This window comes from Ictalurus furcatus, chromosome 15 (genome assembly GCF_023375685.1).
Source record: "Ictalurus furcatus strain D&B chromosome 15, Billie_1.0, whole genome shotgun sequence".
NCBI classification, from domain to species: domain Eukaryota; kingdom Metazoa; phylum Chordata; class Actinopteri; order Siluriformes; family Ictaluridae; genus Ictalurus; species Ictalurus furcatus.
In genome coordinates this window covers 14,017,353-14,038,563 of record NC_071269.1, presented here as the reverse complement: position 1 = coordinate 14,038,563, position 21,211 = coordinate 14,017,353, and the positions used below count along the sequence as shown (strand labels likewise).

At 37.7% G+C, this 21,211-nt stretch overlaps 1 protein-coding gene across 8 annotated transcripts; it reads left to right on the top strand.

The window, feature by feature from the left end:
- Nucleotides 1–1,092: 1,092 nt before the first annotated feature.
- tpd52l2b (tpd52 like 2b) lies at nt 1,093–20,909 on the top strand. 8 transcript variants are annotated; one of them, XM_053642678.1, is made up of 9 exons: nt 1,093–1,346; nt 3,191–3,342; nt 3,481–3,629; nt 6,243–6,302; nt 13,318–13,365; nt 13,866–13,967; nt 17,677–17,718; nt 18,001–18,049; nt 19,326–20,909. In XM_053642678.1, the coding sequence occupies exons 1-9, from the start codon at nt 1,328–1,330 to the stop codon at nt 19,410–19,412; spliced, it is 708 nt and encodes a 235-aa protein (XP_053498653.1). In that variant the 5' UTR covers nt 1,093–1,327; the 3' UTR covers nt 19,413–20,909. The 8 variants fall into 8 exon arrangements, with proteins under 8 accessions (XP_053498653.1, XP_053498652.1, XP_053498655.1 ...); XM_053642677.1 differs by having other exon boundaries at nt 17,674–17,718; XM_053642680.1 differs by lacking the exon at nt 6,243–6,302 and having other exon boundaries at nt 1,096–1,346; nt 17,674–17,718.
- The last annotated feature ends 302 nt before the right edge of the window (nt 20,910–21,211 follow it).

Genomic DNA, 21,211 nt, shown 5'->3' with positions numbered 1-21,211 from the left:
TTGAACTCTTTGTCATGTTCCTCAAACCATTTCTGAACAATTTCTGCAGTGTGGCAGGGCACATTATCCTGCTGAAAGAGGCCATTGCCATTAGGGAATACCGTTGTCATGAAGGGGTGTACTTGGTCTGCAACGATGTTAAGGTAGGTGGTAGGTGTCAAAGTAACATCCACATGAATGCCAGACCCCAAAGTTTCCCAGCAGAACATTGCCCAGAGCATCACGCTTCCTCCGCCAGCTTGCCTGCTTTCCATAGTGCATCCTGGTGCCATCTCTTTCCCATTTAAGCGACGCACACGCACCCGGCCGTCCACATGATGTAAAAGAAAACATGATTCATTAGACCAGGCCACCTTCTTCCATTGCTCCATGGTCCAGTTCTGATGCTCACATGCCCATTGTAGGCGCTTTCGGCGGTGGACAGGGGTCAGCATGGGTACTCTGACAGGTCTGCGTCTATGCAGCCCCATACGCAGCAAGCTGCGATGCACTGTGTGTTCTGACACCTTTCTATCATATCCAGCATTAACACTTTCAGCAATTTGTGCTACAGTAGCTCTTCTGTCGGATTGAACCAGACGTGCTAGCCTTCGCTCCCCACGTGCATCAATGAGCCTTGGGCGCCCATGACCCTGTCGCCGGTTCACCGGTTGTCCTTCTTTGGACCACTTTTGGTAGGTACTAACCACTGCATACCGGGAACACCCCACAAGACCTGCGGTTTTGGAGATGCTCTGACCCAGTCGTCTAGCCATTACAATTTGGCCCTTGTCAAAGTCACTCAGATCCTTACGCTTACCCATTTTTCCTGCTCCCAACACCTCAAGTTCGAGAACTGACTGTTCACTTGCTGCCTAATATATCCCACCCCTTGACAGGTGCCACTGTAATTAGATATTCAATGTTCTTCACTTCACCTGTCAGTGGATTTAAAGCTATGTCTGGTCGGTATGTGTGTGTATATATATAATATAATATATATAATACTCTTGTATTCCTCTGTGCAAGTGTATTTGTGCAAAATATATAGGCATATACACGTGTTTGTTTTTGGGAAAACGGGACGCCCATACGTCATCGGTGTGCGCCGGAACATAGTGAACATAACGGCCCTGAGTGGAGGCATCAGGCTGAGCTGGCTGAGCTGGCTGCTTACGGCTGCTGCTAGTGGTGAATTTTGTTAGTGAGTGTTGTCGACGCAAGTGTAGTAGTTCTTCGATTAGACACACACACATATATATTTATTTTTTTAATACAGTACTCTATCGACGAGTAATTGTCTAAACTCTTTTAACGAGCACAATCTCCTTGTTTTTGTTTCGACGCCATGGATTCCGCCAGTCAAGGTAAACAGAATCAAAACAATCGCTTGTGCTATATTGTCTGTGTTAGATATTACTGTGGTCTGGAGCGCTTTGCATTTTTTTACTTAACTAGCTAATGTATCATTTTAGTGTTTGATGTTCATGATTTTCTTCTTCTAATATGCAGTGTCCGATTATGAAGGGAAGGACAGGACAGGGCAGGACGGAGTAGGCTAGACTATCGGGTTACTCCACAGATAGCCTGAATATAAAAAGCCCCCCTGCGTGCTAGGGAAATGATCCTTACCTGAGGTGCACTGTTTAAAATACACAAAATACAAATAATTATATCCATTTAACAACACCAGAAAATGGTGTCTGGGCAACTGCATTTCAGGTTGGGTTGTTTTGCATGTATTTGCTGTCAGTACTTAGTCAATAAAAGTAAGACAGATCTGCCTTCCCTTTAGATTAGACACTACTGCATTATACAGTGTGCTGTCATTTAGTGGATGCCTTTTTGGTTTGTAGTTTTAACTGCGTTAGGGTTTGCACAGGGTGTGGCAAGTAATCGATCCTTTGCTGCCAATCATTTTCTAGCTAGTGCACGTGCTGTATTTGTGCCAACAAAAAAACATCTTCTTAAAGCTGTGTTTCTTTCTAACTATCAACATCGAAAGCCCAAAACTAAAGCATGCATGCAAAAAAAAATAAATAAAAAAGAAGTGTGTAAGATATCTCAGAGTGAGATCTATGGTGTTTGTGTACTGATTACAAAAAAAAAAAACTCAGGGATGGGCGATATCTTATTTTTTGCAATATACCGGTAAAAATGCTAAGCATTAGGCTTCCTGTGATAATAAGGATAAAGCCTAGTTGATGACGTATTTCTGTGTGCGACCGTGTGCGACCCATTTGTAGCTCACGTGCAGAGCAGAAACAAGTACAGCGGAAGGTGGACGTGAAGACGAGGAGGAGTTTATCGCTAAGCGAGGAGTTACCTCTACAATCTGGAACTGGTTTGGTTGCAGAAAATCACTTTTACTTTTAGATCAGTGTTTGTGTTTCTGAGGCTCTGAAGACTGCGTGCAGCCAGCACTTGTAGCCAAAAACAGTGGTGAATGGTACTATATTTATATCGTCATGGATATCGTTATCGCAATAAATACCAGAAAAAATCGTGATCTATTTTTAAGTCCATATCACCTGTCCCTACTGAGAGTGTGTCGAAGGCTTACAGGCTGTCATTGAGGACTGAATGGACGCACACATCACTGCTGAAAAACACTGTACTGCTAGTATCTCCGCTTACACCCGCCCGTGGTCTAGCTGAATGGTGTGATTGTGCTCACGACTGAGGATTGTGGGTAAACTTTATGAGCAAAATGGCAAAAAGCAATGGCTTTTTTAGTGAGTAAATGCCACTTATCACACATCACTGCAAGACCCTTATTTCTTTATTTTGGCAATAAAGGAGGAGTATGAAATTCTGAACAGAATCGAAATACTGTAATAGTGTTCATGAAAGTGCAAGTATTGCTTAATAATAATAATAATCTAAATAACTGGTTTGGTGTCACAATCATGAAGATGTTTGTAGGGTTGGGAGATATGAGAAAAATATCATATCACGATACTTGAGGTGTATTGTGTAATCATTTATCATGATATCGATATTATAATCGTTATATCGGCCAGCCCTAGATGTTTGTCACCCATCTTAGTGGATTCAACACCACCACCTGGAAAACAAAAAATTCAGTTGGTTGGTAAGTATTTATCTTCCTGATTTATCTTCGAGCAAGGCAAAGACAAGAATCTTAAATATCTGTGTATATATAATGTGTGTGTTTGTGTGTCTTTTTCTCTTCACCTTTTACACACAGACATCAATCTGAACTCTCCAAATAAAGGCCTGGGCTCAGGCGCTCTATCAGACATGCCAGCAGAGATGGGTGCATCTGCTGGGAGTCCAGTAACGCTTCATCCAGGACTAACGGAGGAGGAGGCAGAAGAACTAAAGACTGAACTCACCAAGGTATACACCACCACAGCAACCGAACACCAGATCCGCCAATCTTCGAGTCTAAGCTGCGAGTGGCTTTTCTTGTAGTGTGTTTTTATTGTATTGTGTATTGTGTTTTTGTTTTTTTTTCTTCTCTGATCATCAAATCAGGTGGAGGAGGAGATTCAGACTTTGCGGCAGGTACTGATGGCCAAAGAGCGCCATGCATCCGAACTGAAGCGCAAGCTCGGCCTCAGCCCTCTGAGCGAACTCAAACAGAACATCTCCAAAGGCTGGCAGGATGTGCAGACCTCAAATGCGTGAGTAGAATGTCCTTTTCATTCCCCTGCTCTTCCACTGCTTTTACCAAATAAGCATTAAGATATTTGATATGTTGATAAGGACTTCACGGCAGGTCGGCTCCTGATCCTTGAGCTTCTATAAGGTAATCTCTCTATAGCTTACAGCACTTTCCTCACTCTAATCTTGCCCTCTTTTCTCGCTCTATGATGTCTGAAATCAGCTTTCTCTTTGTAACTGGCACATAAAGAGCTAGTCCCCTGTCCTTACTGATAAAAGCTTTTGAGTGCTGTAGTTTGATCAGCTGAAAAGGCAGCAGTGCTGTTTGAGTCTAGAATGAGTCAGAAGTGAGTCAGCCATTATTATACCATAGCTGTGATTTTAAGTATTTCATTTCTCAACTAAATCACTCGGTACCACGGCTGAGACTGGCATTGAGGTCAGTATACATGTCTCAAATCAGGATTTTCTGAGCTCATTAGCTAATGAACATGTACTCTTTGGTGTTACTTGACAAAGCGAAGTCAAATTAAATCCTTTTTTTTTTTTTTTTTTTTTTTTTTTTTTTTTTTTTTTTACTGAAAATGGAAATGATTGCACTGTATGTTTTTATCTTAAAAAAAAAAATCTATCACAAGATATTATATATAATCTCAGGAGTTGTCCATGCTGTAATGTCATGACTACATACAGTATGGGTTAGAAACCCATATTTGTTTTGATAACTATATATCATGTCAAGATAGCAGTACTGTATTTTTCTGAAAGTATTACAAGAAGGGTTTAACTGGTTAGACACATAACTTGTCATAATTAAAATGGATGATTGTATGCAGAAGACACACACACACATAGGGTCGAGTTTATATCTTGAGGCCTACCAATTCTAGTTTTGCTTTTTAGATATCAGTATGTGTTTTTCTTCAAAGACTGCGCAAGTGAAGGCCCAAGTGGGCTAGTAATTGACTAGTCTAAAAAGTAGGTTGCTAATAGTGCATTTATAACACAGCACGGTTGAATTCTCAAATCAGAAAACATGGATTAATTTTCTATAACAGTCTAGCTCTGAGAGTAGTTCCGTCTGTAACATAAATGACAGGTTTATATCACTAAGCTGTAATATTCAAAACAATTTGAATATGCACATAATGTAAGCATAATAATAAACGGATTTAGAAAATGTTTTAAAAAGTATTAATGCTGATATAGTGAAGCTTTCTGTTAGGCGGGGCATTTTATTAATATTGAGAAAAACAGAGAGAAAAAAGAGAGGCTGGTGAGGTGGGCAACCGTTTATAGCTCCTATAACATAATTAATAACAGGAACTCATTTTGCTGATGTTCCATAACATCAGATGTTATTAACTGTAAATGGTTAAAAACATGGTCAGTCATTAATAAATTCAAAACTCTGATTGTTGGCAAAAAGTAGGGCTGCTCAATTATGGCAAAAATCATAATCACGATTATTTTGGTCAGTATTGAGATCACGATTATTAAACACATAATCACACATTGACTTTGGAAACATCATGCATTTATTGAACTTTAAAAAAAAATTGTCTAATTTTATTGTATTTTTAACAGTGGATTTCTTTGAATATAATTGAACCGAAAAAAATATGTAAAACAAAATGCAATAAATTTGGTTAATTAAATCAGTTAAGTCAATTAAAATCAATTAAGTTTGGCCTTTCAGGGAAGGGCGAATGTGCACCTGTGAAGAAAAATGGCGAGCGGTTTTGAGAAAGACAAAATGAGAACCTTGCAAAATAGAATGCGGCACAAAATTAATCGAAAATTCGATTTATCGCACAGCCCTAGCCATAGGAATAACACACGTTGGACCATATTTATTCTGTATATTCTGTGCTTTTTGTGAGAATTCCGATGTCTGTTATTCCTTACATAAGGTATGGCAGATGAGCTACTTAAGTGCATTAATACAAAAGAAGAGAAATGAATGACTGTATGAACATTGTCCTCTTTTAACAATTTTTTTTTTTTTTTTTTTTTTTACTGTAGCATGTCATATTTGTATGGAACTCCACACATGACACACGGGTATTTAATTCATTCCCCCCATTTTAGGAAAACGCTTTTGAGGGAACAGATTAATAAAATGTGGCCAAGATTTACCTAAGACGAGGGAACGAATGAATAAAACTTGCTCCTGTTTTAATAAGTCATAGGACTTAACTTATATATAACTTTGTCCACGATACATAGGGTTTGTTTTGGGTTGGGTTTTTTTTTTTTTTAATAAGTGTTATTAAACCCATATGTCACCTGCAGGGCTCCATGTATTTGTGCCCTTGACTAAAAGTCAGCAAGTCATTGGCCAGTCGTTTCGGTGTGTCCTGTCTTCAAGTCATCTGTGCACGCTAATTAATTTGTCTAGTGAAAATCTCAGTTGATTTGAATGGAACTACAGTGTTGCATTGTGTTGCAAGTTTAAACAAAGCCACATACCAAGTGAAAATAGTTTTTGCAAAAATTCAGATAGGGTTTGTTTGTTTTACATTTTCTGGTTGTTGAAGCTACTTGTTCACCAGACAATTAAGAATTAAAAAACGAAACAAAACGAATGGCCCTTGTGTACAGCCATTCATAACCCTGTGTGTGTTTTGTAGCTATGTGAGAACGAGTGAGAAACTGGGCCAGTGGAACGAGAAGATTGCAGGATGTGAACTGTGAGTCACTGCCTGTGTTGGCACGTTTGCTGTGTGTTTGCTCATGTTCCTCTCACTGAAGTGTGTTACTGGTTTGTACTGTGCAGCATGCTGGAATGGACACATCAGCTTAACTGGGAGTGGGTTGTTTTTTGGTTTTTTTTGGAAATGTACCCAAGTTGTAACTCAGTTAAAATATAATAAGCACTAATTGCTTTTCATGGCTGAAATGTCTGTAATGAGTATTTCAGCACTGTAGTACTTTCCATTGTGTTCCAGTTGTTTATTGCATTAGACATCAGGGCTAAGGAGCAGCCGGTATTGATTGTTTTCACTTTCCACCATGCAGGTTAGGGTGATCAGGAAGAAAAAGCTGGATATGCTTTTAAAATCATATGACCAGAAAAGACCAAATCACTTTTAAATCAGTAGTTTGACTTTTATCTCTGTATTTTAGAACCTGCACTCTGCCCTTCTTTCACCATTGTGCGCTCTGTATAGTGTTTTTACACTCAGTGATAGTGACGGTGGATTACGAAATCCTCCACATTTGTGTGAGACAAAAGCTTTGTGTCCTGTTCTTTTCTGTCCTCTATAGTAGTGGGTGTCTGGAACACTGACTCGCTGTCTGCCTCAGATATTTTTGCTCCTCTGCTTTTATTCCTCCATTTTAAGATGACTGTATTCTTAGAAAAGGGGAAGGGTTTCAGTGTTTTTGTTAATGGTTTTAGTCCTCAGAATACTGGTTTTAGTCCTGAAATACTTTTGGGGCAGTTCCAGTGTTCTTTTTCCAGGGCAGAACTTGTGCTGTTCTGTTTCAGGGCGGTGTTGTTTTGCATTATGTCTCTCAAACTTGGCGAACAGTGACATTGTATATCTTGTCGTGTAACCTTTTGAAGTAAAACACAAATATTCAAAAGTAAGATAATTATGTACATTACAGATATGAGAGTTGATGTAATTTATTTATTTTTTTTTACACAGATCATTAGAGTTCAACCGGTTGAACGGTTTTGCCCATTAATCGGCACCGATAACAGATTACTGAAACCATCGGTTATCGGCAAATATCCATGCTGATAGTTTTTCCCGGTTGCTTCCTTGCTTCCGGGAGCGGCTGAGAAGTGTCCACTTTCCTTATAGAGGGAACAGCCTCTAGAGCAGAAATAAAAACTGTCACAGACAAATTTTGTTGTTATTTAGTGTTTTTTTTTGTTTGTTTTTTATTCATTTTGGATGTTGATTTTTATTTGTTATTTAGAGTGTTACTTTTTGGTTCAGTTTGGATGGATAGCTTTATTTACTTTAATATTTTTCATAGTTAATATATATTTATATAGTTAATTTAAAAAAAGTACAGTACATTTTAATGGTACAGTCAGTACTGTTTATTTTTGTAAGAAAGTTTAGCAGTATTTACACTGAGTGTTATGTTTTCATTCAGTATCAATTTTAAAAACCAGTCTGACCTTCTGATCAACAATGTGTTTCTGCCTGTACAACTGCCGCTCTCTAGATGTTTATCGTTTTTTGCGCTCTAAACACTATTGTGCATGAAATCCCCAGGAAATCATTCGTTTATGAAATACTCAAACCACCCCATCTAGCACCTATAACCATGCCCCAGTCAAAATCACTGATATCACATGTTCAGATGTTTGGTGTAAACATTAACTGAAGCTCTTGACCTGTATCTGTATAGTTTTATGCATGTGATATATTCCTACTTTTCTTCAGTTTGCTAGAAGAGGCTTTGCAAGTATTCTTATGTATATGGGAATACATATTTTGGGAACTCTTGCAGACAGCTGCTGTAAAATACCATGAATGTGTGTGTAGTGAACGAACTGGAAACACATGAGCAGTCTTAAGAAGAACACTGAAGCATCTGTGCAATGATCACATTGCTTGAATGAGTGGGTTTACAGGTGTTCCTGTTAAAGTGGCCACTGAGTGTAGATTATTACAGAAAATCTGATATTATGGTGGTGGTGTGTATGAAGCTGAGCTTTGCAAGTGATAGATATCGCATGTCTCAGTAAATGATACAACTTACTTAAAAATTCAAGCAACCCTGCACCCCATTGGGTTTAATATCATTAAAGAAAAGAATGTTGCCCCTTGTGCACATATCTGCTTCAGCTTTTTGGATTGCTATTGCAAATTGCAGGTTATTTCTGGTGGAATGTTGGACTAACTTTGAACATGAAGAAACTTGCTGTTGTGTTGAACAGCAGAGTACAGAATGTGGGCTGAAGGTTTCACTTTGCTGTTCCAAACTCAATGTTGATCCATAAATAGAAGAGCGCTGGCGTTAAATATAATATAGGATAAGGTCGTTTTTATTATCTACTTTTCTACCAAAAAAGGTCATGAATATTTCACATTTTTCAATATATTGTTAATAATGGTTTCCAAATGGCTCCCAATCATAAATGTTAGCTTCCAGTCATCACAAGCATGATCTGAGGGTACCTGCAGGGTACAAAAAATGGATATTTTTGCTTATAACTTCTGAACATGTTGACCAAAAATCATGAGACTTGTCCCATTAGATTTGTTACGGCATTCTGAGTCGAACGGTACCCAATTTTCCCATGTTGGCCATTTTGACTGTCAGCCATTTTGAATTTTGTAGTAAAATGCTATATTTTATGAATGCATTGGCATTTCATTAGGAAACTTGGTATGTGTCAAGCGCGCCATGCCCTGAAAGTATTCAAGACATTTTGAGATAATGAATATTATATAGTATAGTATAATGAAATTCAAAAAATGCTAATAGCGTTTAAATAATTTTACGTATTGTAATTAAAGTGGTGTTGATAGAGTCCGTGAGTCATGCCGAGAACATTGATAGCAGTTATGCCATAGTCGATCGAACTTGCTGTCCGCCATTTTGAATTTCGTTGAAAACATACTTTTTCGAGCTCCTCCTAGACCGTTGGCCTGATTTTCACCAAATTCAATTCAATCTTCAGACCATGCCAGCAAATAGTTTCAAAAGCTTTTTAATAGACCAAACCATTCTCATTTAAGGCGTCAATAAAAAAATGATTGCATGATACCAAACTGAATCTGAGGATGTATCTCTGCAACACTTTGGTATATTCATACCAAACTTTGTGTGTGGCATTGACACCCCACACCACAATCAATTTGGTGACAGCACCACCTGTTGGTCAAACATGATAAGCAATTAATTCATATAACCATTGATTGTATTGTATATGATTTTAGGCAAAATGGTTGAAAAATAATAAAATGTCTAAAATGCTTGTTTAGCTCCTCGTTTAGCCTCTTTTGTGCTTGGCTCCTTAATTGCAGCTATATTTCTATCTAGATATCTACCTACTCCTAGCAGACTGTACGTTCTTCCTCCTTTCCTGTGGCAGAGTTTCGTTTTTCACGTATGCATTTACATTTTGGACAGCTTCTCAAATAGTTAGTCATGGGGGGGGAAAGAAAGTATACCCTCCTTCAATTCTAGATTTTTGTTTATTTTTCTAGGTTTTTTTTCATCAGCATCTCAGTGGGGTTGAGGTCTTTGACTTGGCCATTTCACCATGTTGTTTTCTTATCTTCTTTAGCTATTCAGAGGTTGATTTACTGGTGTACTTGGGATCACTGTCCTGTTGCATGACCCATTTTTGGACCATCTTAAGCTGCTGATGGCCTCATTTTTGTCTCAAGAATATTCTGGTATAAAATAGAGTTAATCGTTGTCTCAATGACTACAAGTTTCTTAGGTCCTGTGGCTGCAAAACAAGCCCAAATGCACCAAGTTTGGTTTTCACCAAACATGGTGCCAAGCATGGCTGTGCATGATGACCAAACATCTCCACCTTGGTCTCATCAGTCCAAAGGATATTGTTTCTGATTTTTTTTTTTTTGGTTTGTTCAGATACAGTTTTGCAAACCTAAGTTGTGCTGCCATATTCTTTTTGGAGAAAAGGGGCTTATTCCCAGCCACCCTTCCATGAAAACCATACTTGTTCAGCCTTTTTCTGAGTGTGCTTTCATGAACATAAACATTTAATGTGCTTACAGAGACGTATAGGTCATATATGTCTGCGCATTAAGTTGTCTGACCTTGGACTGAATTTGCTGGGACACCCACTTGTGGGAAGACTGGCAACTGTCTTGAAGGCTTTCTATTTGTAAACAATCCTTCTCATTGTACAATGGTGAATTTCAAATTGTTTGGAGATGGCCTTATAACCCTTCCCAAATTTATGAGCAGCAGTTATTGCTTCTCTGAGGTCATGGCTGATGTCGTCATTTCTTCTTGGCATGATGTAGACACACACCTGACTGCTCCAGAACACAAAGCTGCCAAACGTTCTGCTTTTATAGAGGTAGTCGCACTTCTTTATTGAAAAACTGCCTGAGGTTTCTAGTAGACATGCTGCTTTGGATCCTTTTTCCTGCTAGTGCCGCTGCTATTTTGTGCATTTTTATTGCTGGTGAGCTATGCAATTTTTTTTACCTTATCACTAACCCTAAAATAAATAAATATATATATATATATATATATATATATATATATATATATATATATATATATATATATATTACATTCTAGAGCTGCAACGATTTTTTGATTAGCAATTAATCTACCGATTATTTCCTCACTTAATTGATTAGTTGGATTAAAAGGCCAATTTTTATTTTCTGTATTTTTTCGAAAGAATATATTATTTCACATTCTGCCCAGTGTTGTCCATCAAACATTGTGCAACTTGAAGGCTATGAAAAAGGTATTAAATGTATCTATGTGGGCCATGCTATACATTGTGCAAAGGATTTTTGAAAAACATTAACATTATATTTTTGAAAACAAAAAACAACAACTGATTCCACAAGCTTTAAGGCAGAAGTTAAATCACTAGATTAAAAATGCTAAAAAAAGAAAAACAAAAGCACAAACCGAGTGTGAACTGGTAAGAGGTTGAATGTTCTGCAGTAACACAATCACTCATTCATTTAAACACAGTAACGTTACTTTATTCTGTAAATGTATGACACTTCTTACATTTCTATACAATTACATGTTCTAACCCCAGTAACAGTAACTGCTCTCACAAAAAAATGTAAAAAACACAATTTCTTTTGTTTCTAAATATGGCATCGAACAACATATTTGATCAAAATGAATATTTAATCAGAGTTATTGCGCCTCCTTTCTATTGCGTGCTGTTTGACACGCATGCATGGACTCGCACTCATTCGATGAAGTTTAATGGAGACTCACTCGCTTTCAGGACAAGGCTTTATGTAAAATGGAAATACTGGTGTGAATTTCTAACATTTACAGATAAGGATATAAATGAGAGAGTGTCATTTCTGTGCTGAAGAAAACATGTCTGGAACACATTAAACAGCACACGCATCTGTCGCAGCATCTGACACGAAAAGCCACTTTAATACACTTATGAGTTTGTTTGAAGCGTTTAATATAAAACATTCTCATCTTTTGGACGGCATGAATCGTGCGCTTTTCCCACAGCAGCTCACTGTGTGACCTCCACGGTTTTTCACGTGTTTTATTCATAGAAATGCGTTTTTCACCATCGCGGAGTGATGCACTGAGGAGGTTATCCACAGGGATGTCACAGACCCAACTAAACGATAATGAAATTCGTTGTCTGTTATTTTAATTATCAATTATTATCAATTTTATCAATTAGTTGTTGCAGCCCTAATATACACACACATTTTCCAGCAATTTCGGACAATATCCTCCATCAGCTGTGCAAGCTAAATACTGCCCTGGAAATGATGTGTACTACACTCGCGTTTTACTACATCCACTCAAGATATGTTTATTAATAAACAGTTAAGAAATGTTAGCAGTGGTTTTACTTTATTGGAACTATTTAGTTTTAATTGGATCTAATCTGAAAAAGCACACTACATATATATTTGGAATGTTAATACTAACCTTGTTTCTTTTATCTTTAGGCTTAAGGTATGTCAGGACATTTTAAAATGTAGGCTTCATCATCCAGTTTGTTAGGAACACCTGCTTATTCATGCAATTACCCGATCAGCCAGTCATATGGTAGCAGCACAATGAATAAATTTATACTGATACAGGTCAAGAACTGCATTTCTCCCAGTTTTTAACTGTCCAGTTTCACTGAACCTTTTCCCACTGTAACTTCAGATTTCTGTACTTAGCTGACAGCGCTGGGATCTGATGTGGTCTTCTGCTGTTATTGCCCATCTGCCTCAAGGTTTGACATGTTTGGCATTCTGACATGCTTTTCTGCTTACCATGGTTGTGAAGAGGGGTTATTTGAGTTACCATAGCCTTCCTGTCTGCTTAAACCATTCTGACCTCTCTCATCAACAAAGCATATCCGCCAGCAGAACTGCCACACAATGGATGGGGTTTTTCCCCCCCCCCCATACAATTCTGTGTAAGCTCTAGAGACTATTGTGAGTGAAAATCCCAGGAGTTTCTGAAATATTCAAACCAGCCCATCTGGCATGCATTGGAATGCTGCCATTTGATTGGCTGTTTGGAAAATTGCATGAATAAGCAGGAGTGCAGGTGTTTCTATTAAAGTGACAGACAGACATGGTTCTATGTGGAGTCCTACCACAGACCTTTTCAAAGAGACTTCCAAGTAGAACCTCTTTTGGATACTAAGAAACCTTAATAATTTATAATAAAAAAAAATAAAAAAAAATTCTAAGAGTACACAATTTAACCTATGCACTTAAATGCAGCTTCCAAAAGATTAACATTAATGAGCAGATTCTTAATTACACAAAACACAGCACTGAAATCTGCTACATCTGTACAACACTTTTATAGTTTGTAGTTGTTTTGTATACGAGAGTACTGTGCATTAGGTGTAATGGCATATTTTGCTGTATGTTTGAATGCTTGTCTTTGGAACATGGTTTTTAACTGGTTGTTTCACATGTCTGTAATAATGCTGTTTTAACCATGCATGTCCTACTAGCCCAGATGAAGTGTCTATGCGAGTGGAAATATGAACATATTCACCCTGTCTATTTGTAGATATCTTTCAGCCTCTGCCACTCTGGATGACATTTCCAACTCTGAAGTGTGAGTTTTTTTGTTTTTGTTTTCATTCTTTCTGCTTTTTTTATTTTTATGCTTCTGTCTCCTTATCTCCATTGCAGTAGTGTTTTCTTTGTCATCTTCTCATGATGTAGCGGAGAGAGTTAGAATTACTGTGTCATGCTGCTTGCTGGGTTTTGGCCTTTTTTTAGTGTTCCTCATAGATATGTGGCTTGGGGGTTGTAATAGAAGCTGCAACAGTTTGTCGAGGAGGGTTTTTTGGGGGGTTTTTTTTGTTGTTTTGTTTTTTTGGAAAAGAGGAAGTTGCAGAAGAGTTAATAATGTTGGGTCAGTTTTCGTCAGTTTGGATTAAATATATGGGTTTATGTCTGCTACTGCGGGTGTATGAGGTTTTTGTATCTTCCCCAGTGCACTTAATATGCTTCTCCACTAAGAAATAAGTAAAGCTCACATTCTGCTTGCTTTTTCTCTACCTGCATCTTTGACCCTCATTCCCTGCTCTTCCTCTCTTCCTCGTCTCACAGGTACAAAAAGACTCAGGAAACACTGTCTCAGGCAGGACAGAAGACCTCAGCAGCCTTCTCCACCGTGGGCTCTGCTATCAGTAGAAAACTAGGAGACATGAGGTAATCCATGAGGCAAAATGTGTGACCCAGCTCTCGTTATTTCTGTTAATCTCTGTCAACGTAGTGAGCTAGCACTGCTCATCCTGCTCCGCTATAATGTTCCTGTTGTGTCTGTTACTCCAGCATCGATGTCCATCCTAGCCTGTTAGAGTTTGTGCAACCATTTGTTCTCTTAAACGCTGCTGCATGCTTCCGTAATCCCTTAGTGCTTCCTCTCTTTCCTTTCTGTCTCTTTGCCCTCCTCCCTTCACATTACCAAGGTTTCTGTGGCTTTGGAACTTCCGTGCTTTGTTCTGTTTTACCCCGTATCTCTGTAGCAGTGGGGTTTATTTAAATTTAACCACCAGAACACTACCATGAAAGGACTGACTTCATGAAAACAAGTAACAAATGAAAAATGTTTTGCTCTGATGTTTATTTGGTGGATGTGAGTCTATGACTAATTTCCATGACCCATACCTTCTCACACACACACAACTGTTTTTCACCCACACCCAACCACATTTATAAAACAAATACATGTCAATATGATGGAGGTTCATTAGCTAGAGTCGAATGTGAAATCTGACCAGCTTCTGGTCTGTGTCTCTTAAATTTTTTAATTTTTTAATTTTTTTTTTTAACTCACTACATGTAACAGCAAGTCACTATCAAAGTCTTATCAGGGAATTTGAGAGAACTCCAGTTGTCCTGTCCAGTGTACTGTGCTACATCCAGTGACTAAAGTTATCGAGTCTAAAGCACACAATCTACCGTCCAAAGAGGAACCAGTTGTAATTTTTTGTTTATCTTGCAATTGCAAGACACTCCTTGAGAAGACACCCCCCCACCCCCTTCTGACTCATAAGACTGCATGTCTTGTCATTTTCCTTTAAAGGAAAAGGGGTACTGTGCTGTGAAGAATCACTGATTTTCTTTTGTTTATTTGCATCTCATACTAAATTGCTTCAAAAATTAAAACAAAGGCAACCTGAGTGTAAACAAAATACAGTTTGTAAATGATTATTTATTGAAGCAAAAAAGTTATCCAATACCAAATGGGCCTGTGTGAGAATGTATTTGTCCCCTTAGTTACTAATTCCCTAAGTCTATGACTATGTTTACATGGACAGCAGTAATCTAAATGGTGACCTTACTGTGATTAAGATAATAATGTGATTAAGGTGTTTACATGAGTCGCTTTTAGAATACTCCTGTCATGTTCCCGTTTTACATGTTTTAGAACATAATTATATTAACAGCCCGTGTCATTACATCACCGCGCCACGCCGTCCGACGTCCCTCCAGAATTTCACGTATCAACATACAGTTTTGGGTGTTTTTATTAAATATTTTTTACGGACGCTTTAAGTGCAGTTAATTATTTGTCATGCTCTACGTGTTAATAGACAACTGTTTGAAGCCGTGGGCTGCGTCTCAAACCACGTACTTACCGTTGTATATAGTACTATATAGTAGTCGAGATACATGTATTTTTCCCCACTACAGGCCTATAGTAGGCAAGTATTCGGATGGGACGCAGCCGGACTCTCCTGTTCGCCATAAAATTTTGAGAACTGCCAGGTGTGATCGTGTCCCGTCCCAAAATGCGGTGAAAACTCTCACACGACGTTCATAATGTGATTAAGGTGTTTACATGTCTGTAATACACGTCCATAATGCGACTAAAGCAGGAGTACTCAATCTGTCTTAATTCGATCAGAGCTTAATTCGAGTATGACCGTAATTAGATTAAGGTAAGTAAAAATTGCAAAATTTATTTAACCTCATACACTGTTAATTACAATAACTAGCTGAAAGAATTATTGCTAAAAGTAGAACAAAGACTTGAGACTTGACTCAGGGACTTGTGAACATGTCTGATTGTAATGCATTACGTGGCATATTACTATATAACATTTCCATATTTCCTTCCTGCATATTCCATCATTCTGTGTGTTTATTTCATATCAATACCGCTATTCATTCTTCATTGTTAATATAACACTTCTGACATTAGGTAACAATATTAAGTGTTGTAAGATACTGGATGGAACTTGCTAACTGACCTACCGTAACTCATTTTTGTTATAATCTCTCGAAGAATCGGACATGTGTAAAATTTTATATGCCTGCTGTTTTGGTTTTTTTGTTTTCCTGCTTACTTTGCTCTTGCCTGATGCCCAATGCACTCCGTGATTGTTTCTGTTCCCCTTTTGCTTTTAACCGCTGCACCTGATTGGCCCACAGAGCGCTGCCTTTCTCTAACTCCTTTGGGTAAGACTGATTAGAGTTTTGATTGGTACTATAAGAGAGAGAAAAGATGGTCATGTTGCGCAAAAGGAATTCAAATTTCTGTAAAGCAGTAAGGGTGCATGTGATCAAGAATAATAAGATATGACAGGGTGGTGTGTTATAAGGAAAAAAATCAATGAATGATCATATAGTGCAGCCCAAAGTCAGTTATTTTCTTGTAACAGCAGGTCCTGAAGCGTTTAACTCCTCATATACCACAGCAATTTGTCAATTATTTATTTTTTTATTTATTAAAGAATGATGCATTGTTGCATGTAATATAAAGATACCGATAACTAAATTGGGCAGTACCGATAACCGACTAATCAACTGATTGTTTTAAAATGATGCTGAAAGAAAACGTAACACTCAAAGTAAAATATTGTTGAACTTTATTACAAATATAGACATTACTGAGTGTACCATGAAAAAGTACTCTAATATATAAATATTAACTATTAATAAATATTAAAGTAAGTAAAAGATATCCATCCAAACTGAACCAAAAAGTAACACTCTAAATAACAAATAAAATAGAGACATCCAAATGTATGTTAAAAAAAACACTTCAAATAACACAACAAAATTAGTCAGCGATAGTTTTTTTTCACCTCTAGAGGCTGCTCTCGTGCTGTATAAAGTCAGAGGACCATTCTCAGCCTCTCCCGCAACAGTCAATCAATCGGTCAACCTCTAATATAGTGGAACTATAAACAGCAATAAAAAGTCGTTCCCTCACCTGCCTCTTTTTTTTTTCTCCTCCTGTTTTTAATAAGACAAAAAAATGTACTTGTCATGTTACTGAGAACACTGTAAAATCCTATGTCCTGAATACTTGAGATCGTAAAGAAATCTCCTTACACAACTCTTCACTGTATTAATAATGATACATTTTCCTTTGTTAAATGACGTTTGGTAGTATTAAGTTTAGTAGTATTGGGTTTAGATTATGTGAAGTCCCAGTGAATGGCTTGTTGTTATAGGAACAAAAATGTATTAGTAAAAGCACATTAATATTAAACTGATTTCCTTACTGTTGTTGTCAGAGCCGTAGTGTTATACAAATTAATCAACACCTTATCAGTGAAAATCGATAATGCAACATTGCTGTGGTATAAATGTATATAGCTTATACCTGAGGGATTAAGGGTTTTAAACCCAGTATGCTGCTATAATCAGAAATGAACCTGCCCTGCATTTCACAAATATGATTAATAGTAGTATCTCCAGCTGCCTGCTTCTGCGTGATGGATATAATCTAAATCAAACAGCACACAGCATATTGGTGCTAGACAAATAAAAATCCCCAATAAAACAAGTTTGGCAATGAGATTTAATGAAATTCACAGTTTTGCTTTGCTTCATTGATTCTGTATGATCCTGTTTGCTTGTTAACACTGGCACCTCTTGTCTCCTTTTAATGCTTTCAAAGTAGTAACTACTCCATTCGCCATTCGATAAGTATGCCAGCTATGAGGTAAAGTATTTCAGGTCAATTCTAGTATATAACCCCCCCCCCCCCCCCCTTAACCATTGCTGTTTGGTCTTACAATTTTGTGGTAATGAAGTACAGACCAACTTGAAATGTTTAATTCAGTAATACTTATACGATACTAAGTGAAACCAGGAGATGTCTGCATATGTTATAATTATTTTTTCTGTGGGCATCCATAAACAGCAACTGTTTTTCTGTTTTTAATTAAACTGTAGCAGGCCTCTGACAGACAGAAATAACATCTGAATTCTGCATTTTTGACAGGAACTCTCCAACTTTCAAATCATTTGAAGACAAAGTTGGAAATATTAAGGTAAGGCTGGACCTCATTAAAGGAAAAATGCACCCTGAGTTATTTTTCTATACTGTGTGTGTGTGTATATGTATGTGTGTGTGTGTATATATATATATATATATATATATATATATATATATATATATATATATATATATATATATATATATATATATATATATTGTGTGTGTGTGTACACACAGTCATGTGAAAAAATAAGTACACCCCATGGAAATTGTTTGGTTTTTTTGCATTTTGGACAACCAAATATTTGATCCTCTTTGAAACAGGGCCTATTAATTAGGTTTATACACTCTCAAATGATACACAGAATTGACATTTTGTAATAATTTTCACTATTTAATTGAACGAAAAACTGATCAGTCACATGGAAAAAGTAAGTTCATCAGGTGTTCGCTTCTAGTATCTTGTGTTCACTTTGCTATTGAGGTGTGTGGTATCATCATGCCAAGATCTAAAGAGTTCTGTAGGGCCTTCAGAAACAAGGTTGTGGATGTCTGAGTCTGGCAAGGGATTTAAAAAGATCTCCAAATTATTTGAAATACATCATTCCACTGTAAGTAAAATAAATGGCACAGATTTCAAACGACTGCCAATTTGTCCAGGACTGGCCGTCAGAGCTAATTGTTTCCTTCATTAACCAAAATGCAGTTTGATAGCGGCACTAATGCCCTTGCATCATCTCTACCTATGGCAGAGTCTGTCCAGTGCTCTCACCTCCTCGACTATACACTCTGCTTCATGCTAATACTGCCATCAACACCGTCATGCTCGTCTCTGCTGTAACTCCATGCAACTGCAATGTATAGCTTCATTGTATTCTCTAATGTTCAGTGTTTACTCAGTGTCTCCACTATTTCTACATTGCATTTCTCACTAATATGAGATTGAATGTCACTGGAAAATTGTAAGTGAGGAAAAACAAGCTCTTGCTCTTTAGTTTTTAGCAACTAACTGGAAACCTGACCATTAATTACTTATGTTTGAGATCACTGAAACTTTTTTTGTTCACTTAAACTCAACTATAACTATGCTAGCAGTGTCCCATTGACAGCACACAACCGCTAACCGCACACAACCGCTAACCACTTTTATATACAACACCATTTTTTTTCCCAATATAAACGTACAGAATGTGTTTTAGCATGGAGATTTCCTTTAAAGCTTCATTAAGAGCAATAAACGATTAGTTGGTGTATTTGCTAAACCCCGTGTGTGTGTGTGTGTGTGTGTGTGTGTGTGTGTGTGTGTGTGTGTGTGTGTGTGTGTCCAGTCGAAGGTGGTTGGAGGGAGAGCCAACGGCGATGGCCTCCAGTCTCCGACCGAGTCGAACCCTGTGCAGGACAACGCACCATTCTGAGCCTCTACACTCCAAAATGAACTCATCTCATCTCTTAGTGAAGCCTGACCCTCTACAGCCACCATCACTTCTCTCACTCGCTGTCTCTCTGCCTCTCGCTCCCTCCTCCAGCTCCTCTTTTCCACCTAAAGCTTGCATGTGCTCATCTCACCTCTCCACTCACACCACAGCTTACGTGACATGGACTCATCCAAAAAGGATTGTACCCAAAAAAAAAAAAAAAACACGAAAAAAAAAGTTACAACCATTTTGTATTCGAAAGTATTTTACACTGCTTTGCATAATGTTTTTACATAACGTATATATCGATATATGAATATAAAGAATACAAATAATTATATTTAAACTGTACTGCCAAGCAGCATTCATCAGAAAGAGGGTGAAAGGAGAAGAAACCGGGAGAGGGGAGAGGACTGCTGTTTGAACTACTCACACAAGGGGAACGTGCTGCAGTTTTCTACGCTGCTGTTCATTAATTTGAGGACTTTTTTACTCCGAGTACAATGTGAAGCAACGCTTTACAGTACATGTGGTGAATGTTTAATCCTTTGTCTGCCTTACACTATCACTCCGTTTCTTTCTGTTGATTTTTGCTGGTCAAAGCAAGTGGCATTATGGTTCTTTTCTCTTTTCCTGTCCTCTTTTGCTTGCTCTGCTCTTTTGTTTCTTGTGTTGATTTGGAGTACTATATCACTGATTTTGTTCACGCCTTGTCCGTTAACGTCTGCCTACCTTTGCTTCGTTCCAGTGCTTTGTGCCAGCAATCCGAGGCCATTTAAAGACCTTCTGCTGTTGAAACGAAGAGCTATTTCACAAAGTCATACTCACACTAATTCCTATAAGAGTCACTGTTGAATATAGCTCTTGCTTTAGCCTGCACTACCCCAATGTGTAGTAACTGACTGACGTCAAACTCCCTTTTTGTTATTACATTAAGGTATATGTTAGACTGCTTACTTGTGTAGTTCGTTTGGTAGCACGGTCACTTTGCATTTAATCATTTTTATTTTGCCTTGTTTATCATGTTTCATCATTTCTTATTTTCTGTGTGTCAATGGGTTGAATTATTTCAGTAGTTTGCTACACATTATTATCCTAGATTAAGCTAGAATTTGAGGGATTTATTATATCTCTTTGCCAGAAATATGTACAGCTATGCTGCCAGTAATAGGGGTTTTGGGATTCATGTTAATATCATTTACTGGATCAGTGACCATACCTTTCTGTTATCAAGGAGCGAAAGGTGTAATATTTTGAGCATTTTATTTTTTATTTTTTTAGAGATGGAGAGAAATTATCTATCCCTTAAGCTGCATTTGTGTAAATGGGACCGGCTGTTGTAGAGTGCCTGAGCACAATATAGCTTTAAATCTGAGGTTGTAGCTCGACTTTACAAAATGAGAGGATCTGGTTTTCTTTTAAGGAATTGGTGGACATGGTCATTTATGTTAATGTCAGTGTTTGTTCTGTTTATCAATAAAGCATTCCTTCAAATAAGTTGTATCATGCCAGTTACTCAGCGGTGATTTGTGTGTTGTGTAACACCATTACTACTAACGCTTGAAACCATCCTAGTGTAAACAGTTGATGTCATTCCTGCAGTGTGTGCATGCATGCCAAAACCTCTAGGTGGAAGCATGGCACAAAAATCAAAGAGAAAGTGTGAGAACCAGAATTTAAAATAGCAAGTGATTCTAGACCACACATGGTAGTAAATAGTAAAGTGTTTGTGTGATACAGTCAAGGCCGATTCTTTTTGCTAGACACTGAACACATTCAGGTTTGACATCAAAAGAAGA

Excerpts from the sequence above, each read along its gene's own strand:
- tpd52l2b (XM_053642677.1), top strand. Across the intron at positions 3,630-6,242 it reads GATGTGCAGACCTCAAATGC|CTATGTGAGAACGAGTGAGA; the intron begins GTGAGTAGAATG and ends TGTGTTTTGTAG. Across the intron at positions 6,303-13,317 it reads AAGATTGCAGGATGTGAACT|ATATCTTTCAGCCTCTGCCA; the intron begins GTGAGTCACTGC and ends GTCTATTTGTAG.